This window comes from Dendrobium catenatum, unplaced genomic scaffold (genome assembly GCF_001605985.2).
Source record: "Dendrobium catenatum unplaced genomic scaffold, ASM160598v2 original_scaffold_261560, whole genome shotgun sequence".
Lineage (NCBI taxonomy): Eukaryota > Viridiplantae > Streptophyta > Magnoliopsida > Asparagales > Orchidaceae > Dendrobium > Dendrobium catenatum.
This window is the reverse complement of record NW_021579959.1, coordinates 1,072-6,720: the sequence shown is the minus strand read 5'-3', so window position 1 is coordinate 6,720 and position 5,649 is coordinate 1,072. Positions and strand designations below refer to the sequence as shown.

Here is a 5,649-nt window from a genome sequence, read left to right as displayed (position 1 = left end):
TAGATGAAACACTGTTATTTCATTTGCTTATTTCTTTCTTTCTTCTTTTACATAGGTTGCATTTGCTTTGAAGAAAATGGATAAGAAATATTTTTTACATCACAGTTAAATTTGATCATTTTGGTTTAATTGTGATACATAAAAAAATTAATTTTATGAATGAAATTCTAACTTATGTATTTCTTATGTGCTTTTGCTGAAACCCAAGGAAAAGCTAAAGTAAATCCCGAAGCATTAATTACATGGTTGTTCACTTTCTCCTCCATCAAACAAATGTGGAAAGCTATTTTCAATTCATGTTCTTTAATATATCCTTTTCCATTTCATTTTTATTTCCTCTCTCTCAACTCCAAACCAAATGAGCTATCCTCGGTTGTGGTAATGAAAATTTTGTTTATATTATATAACAATAGAAAAAATCAACTCTATTTTTTGAATGAGAATTACACTATACCCGATCAAATCATTGAATTTTTAACATGATCTATATTATATATATCATTATAAATATATAATGCCCAACATATTCTTGTATGTCAATCACATCACTCTTATTTATAATGTCATATAAAATGCGTTCAAAATGCATTGACTATGTCGATATTAAAAAAATGATATGTTTGAGAATCGATTAAATTGGTTAGTGATTCTGACTGATTCGTCGAAATTACCTTGAGTGGCATTCATTTTTTTTGATTCAGTGATAACTGAGTATGCTACTTTTATGATTCTTGCAGTTCATTTCTTCGTGAGGTGTATGATGATCAACTTTATATTAATTTATGAAAAGTGGTGGACCTTCCAGCAATGTATCCATGAGTTTGTTTTTTTTCTCATATAATTGTAGTCTTTTAGTGAGTGGGAGTTATAGTGGGTCATTGGCAATAATGGGTCATTGATGTTGTTGTTGTATCTTTCTCAACATTAGACTGAAAAGATTGTTTCAATTCTGTGTTGCAGGCGCACAAGGATCTCAAAACACCATTTTTGATGCCTAGGTGCAAAGTTGCTGACGATTATGGGATTATGCTTGTGAGTTGTTTTCTTTTGTATCTTGTAGAATAGCAGTGTGGGGATTATCACATATCTATAGTATTATTATTGCTTGCTGTAGGAGATGATTGATAATTATTTTAAACTAGCTTTGTCACTTGAGTACTTATGATTGGAACAAAATGTTCTGGATAAACCACAAGTAGTTTTTAGCCAATTTTTTATAAGCATGCTAGGAACTTGTCATTATTTTAAGGAGCCATAGTTGCAATTTATTTGCAATAAATTTATAAGAATTAGTGTTGGTATCTTAGATTTACTTGAACCAGGGCATTGATTTCAAATGAGAAGCAGGTAGTTTTAGAAGGGCACATTGTTAGCATTATCTGAGTGCTATTTAATTGGATATCCCTATTGTGGTTCGGTAACGTAGGTTGGGTTTAAAAAATTTCATGAGAAGATTTTGTTTTTTAGAGTTGAAATCTTATTTTTTGTATAATGAACATGGATGGGTTTTTGCCATTATAATGATTCATTTGCCTCAAATAGTGCGCATTAGTATAACGATGCAAATGGTAATGGCGTTGAATGCTAATTTCATTTTCAAGGGGTATGATTGCTTCTGGGTTTTTCTACCTTACTCTCACTCAGAGTTACATAAAACAAAGTTAGATGTAATTATGCCTTGGAAGTTATATTACCTGTATTGATTCTTAATGTATTTTGTTATTATTTTTTCTTTCTTATGTGTCTCCTCTAAATTATTCTGTGTGCAAGTGACTGTTGTGGGGATCAATACTGAATGGGGATTATTGATGGCCAGTATGTCGGAAGGCAGTGGTGAACAAACTCCATTGTAAGTTTTTTGTGGCCCATTTTATTAATGATTTGCTTATGATTATACTGATTTTCTTATGTGATTCATTTATGGTTCCTCTGAAAAGGTGCTCTTAAATGGTGTTGCTGCTTTAACTGGCATAGTAGGGCTCTCTATTGCCGCGTTTGTTCTTTTGTCCTTATAATCATAAGGACAACATGAACCCAAGATATAATTTACATGTGTTTAATTTTAGATCTTGCAAACTGAAGACTTGAAATATAATTTACAAACTCTTCACTGGTCATACAAAGAATTTTGATGGAAGTGTTCAACTTGTCAAGGGGCATACAAGTGTGAAAGATGTTGTAGATGGAGCTATTAAGATTTTGATTGTTGTTGTATGTATCCATATGAAAGACTTGGATCTTGTCATTGTAGTTACTAATTAGCCTATGAATTATAAATAGGTGACTATTATGGTTGTTGCTGTACATGAAGGTCTTCCATTGGCTGTTACATTGATGTAAGTGTTGATTGTATTTCTTTCTTGATGATATGACGTCAAGTTCTTCATGATTCTCATGGTTAATTGATTTTCTCAATTTCAGTCTTGCCTACTCAATGAAGAAGATGATGGAAAACAAAGCATTGGTGTGCTTCTCTTCTTATCAAACTAGAATATATACGTTCAACTATTATTAAGGCTACGTTACAGCTTCGGGGGCTATCAGCTTGTGAAACGATTGGATCTACCACTACCATCTGCAACAATAAAACTGGAATTCTAACATTGAATCAGGTATCATTGTCCATGCTTCCATCATATTATTGTTATTATTGTATTTTGATTTACCTTTGGATTTTAGTTTTAGAAATTAGGTAGTTTGGCTTCTGATGATTTCTAGAGTGACACTGTTATTGGGAGTTGGGTAGATTAATCATATCTATTATCCTATTATACTTGGTCATCGTAAGTTCTAATTGATTTTGTGGTAATGATTTAGATGACGGTTGTGGTAGCTCATGTGGGTGGTGTAAAGCTAACTTCTCCAGATGATGGCCAAGAGTTATCATCTTCAGTATATTCTTTATTGTATGAAAGCATTGCATAGAATGCCAGTGGTAATGTGTATGAACCAGCAGAGGTAACATTTTTTTTATTGAAGCCCTTCACCCTTGTTCAAATAGGTTGTCTGAGTTAGAGATCAAATAACCTATTTTTCTGATGGAAATTTTCACTTCTTTTCAAATAATTTGATAGTTGATGTCTATTTTTGCTATAAGGATTTCCAACTCTATTCTTCAAAGTTTTACTCCAAATTTGTTATTTTAGGATGCTCTATTTGTGTATTAGTAATGTATTTGTTTTCATCGCCAAAATCAAATATAATTTTTCTGGTTTAGTTACAGTTATTAAAAAATTTCTTTTAAATCTACATAAAATCTTCAATCTACACAATATTTTAAAGACGTTTCTCTATTATACCCACCTAGTTTTAATGCTAGAAGTTCTCCTCATGTATATTTCTATTTTTTTTTTAATTAAGCACATCTAATGTACTTAAATTTATTAGTTTTTACCACTCAATCTTCCAATACCATTCATTGACATTTTATAATTTCACATATTCAGTATATCTTGTAGACATGTATCTTGGGTCTTTGTTCAACCAATCTTAGGCTTTCTTAGTTTTAAATATTCCAACTTTCAAATTTTTACTTCAAAAAATGTTTTACTAAACAAATTTAGGTTATCTGAAATAATGTGCAAGAAGATGCTATCTCTTAATATTTCAATGAACACCTCCCAAATGATGCAAACTTAATACTAATATTTGATATAACTCAACTTAAATTTGAGTGCTAAGGGCAACGATGAACCCAAAACAATGACACTATGGGATCTTGATTTGGAGCATCATACCCACTTGATAGGTTAATTTCTATTTCATAATAATTTACCTATTTGGACACTTAGCTCATCTGACCTGTATAAATTATCTCTAAGAGCCAAATCAACAATATAATCATTAATAAGAAATAAAACAAGTAATATACACATAGATACATATATATCTGAGAGAGAAACATAATAAATTGGATTTTACACTTAAAGCAAGAAAGCAAGACAATTAACATAATATTCAAATAACTCTCAGCACTAGCTAAAATATAAAACTAACCTAAACCAATAAATAAAATTAAGTGGCTTAAATAGAACTAATATAATCTAATCTAAAATTTAATGTAGTCAAATTTAAACATAAATATTAAAGGCAAGTTTAAAAAGATATTAGAAAGAGAGAAAGAAAGATAATAACAAATAATGAATATACTAGGACATCAGGAAATTCATTAAAAATCTAATAAAATTAAAAAAAAACATAAATAAAATTTCATAATAACGAACAACAAACTAAGTGCATATTTTAATTACAACTTCGTTTAGGACTACTTTCTTATTACTTTCTCAAACAGCTTTCTAGTACAAAAAAATTTTGATAAAGAAGTTTGTATTAAAAATTTGCTTTTGAAAGCAGTAATAAAGCTGTTTTAAACTAAGCCTAACTCTCCATCTGCACCACTAAATTTAATAAATTATCCTACAAACTCATAAATCCAAAAATCATAAAAAAAATAAATAAAAATTAGAAAAATATAAAATAAACTTTTATAAATGTGTAAAATCATAACAAATAATAAACTAAAAAAATATTTTAATTAACAGCTTATTTTCACCTCCAAATTAAACAAATATTTTAATTGAATTGAAACTTAAAAAATTCATTAAGAATTAAATAAAAAAAAATACAAAATAAATTCCTTCAAATGCATAAAATTATAACAACTAATACTATACATAAAGTGGGGATAATATTAATAAAAAATTAAAATTTTATTTACAAGCCGTTTAAAAGCCAAATAAAAATCACAAAATGTTAATTTTTGAATTGAGATCACCTCTTGATAAAAATTAAACATATTTAAATTTGAAATAATAAATTAATGATTGGGTTGACTACTTGCATGACCTATCACACACCAGAAATTGCATATTGTTCACCAACCTTAGACTTGTTAAGTTAGGTTCTTTACCTTCTATTATATATTTCTTAAATGTCCTTACATGTTTGCTTCTCTGTTTAAAATTGCGCAATAAGAGGCGCGCCTTGAGGTTCGCCTCTGCGCAATTTGACCCAAAAATGCCTCGAGGCTTACACAATTCCTCTCCTGGCAGAGGCGTACGCCTCTCATGGTCTGAGGCGCGCCTCAGAGGCACAATTGCGCAATTCTGGGTGAGGCGTACGCCTCATAGAACTGGCCCCACCCACTTAAAATGAAGCCTTTTCTCCCCTTAATACCGCACGGCTTCCAGGTTATCCCAAAATTTTCCTTCCCGCAGCCTGTGTTCGCGAAACAGAGGGGTTCCCGCACGGTCGGCTTCCCTACTTTGGGACCGGTGGAGGCAATTAGATAATCTAGCCAAAATAATCCCAGCCGTCTATTTTTTTATATAGTTCATTGCATTTTTAAATGTTGTAGTAACAATTTGTTTTCTTTTTGATCATTTTTTTATCATTCATTTTGTTCTACTAAAATTTTTGTTAATTTTATTGATAAAATATTTTTTGATTTTTGTGATCATTTCCAAGAATCTATGGAGAAAGCAATTAAAAATAATATTTTTAAAATAGTTGTGCTTGCTATAGATGCCATGTTACATTCTCTCAGGTTTATTATTACTGCTAAGTTGTTTTTGTATTATTTTTTTATGTATGTTGTCTTTTGTTTAATGAAATTTTAACATATTTTAATTATTTAATGATTTTTATGCA

General features: G+C 30.0%; 1 protein-coding gene across 1 annotated transcript; it reads left to right on the top strand.

Moving 5' to 3' along the window:
* Nucleotides 1-960: 960 nt before the first annotated feature.
* Nucleotides 961-2,925, top strand: LOC110105476 (calcium-transporting ATPase 5, plasma membrane-type; the record flags this gene model as incomplete). Its single annotated transcript, XM_028692725.1, has 5 exons — nt 961-1,032; nt 2,281-2,336; nt 2,422-2,464; nt 2,529-2,612; nt 2,818-2,925. Coding segments are annotated over 5 exons (363 nt in total), but the record flags the coding sequence as incomplete, so codon positions are not given.
* Between the last annotated feature and the right edge of the window lie 2,724 nt (nt 2,926-5,649).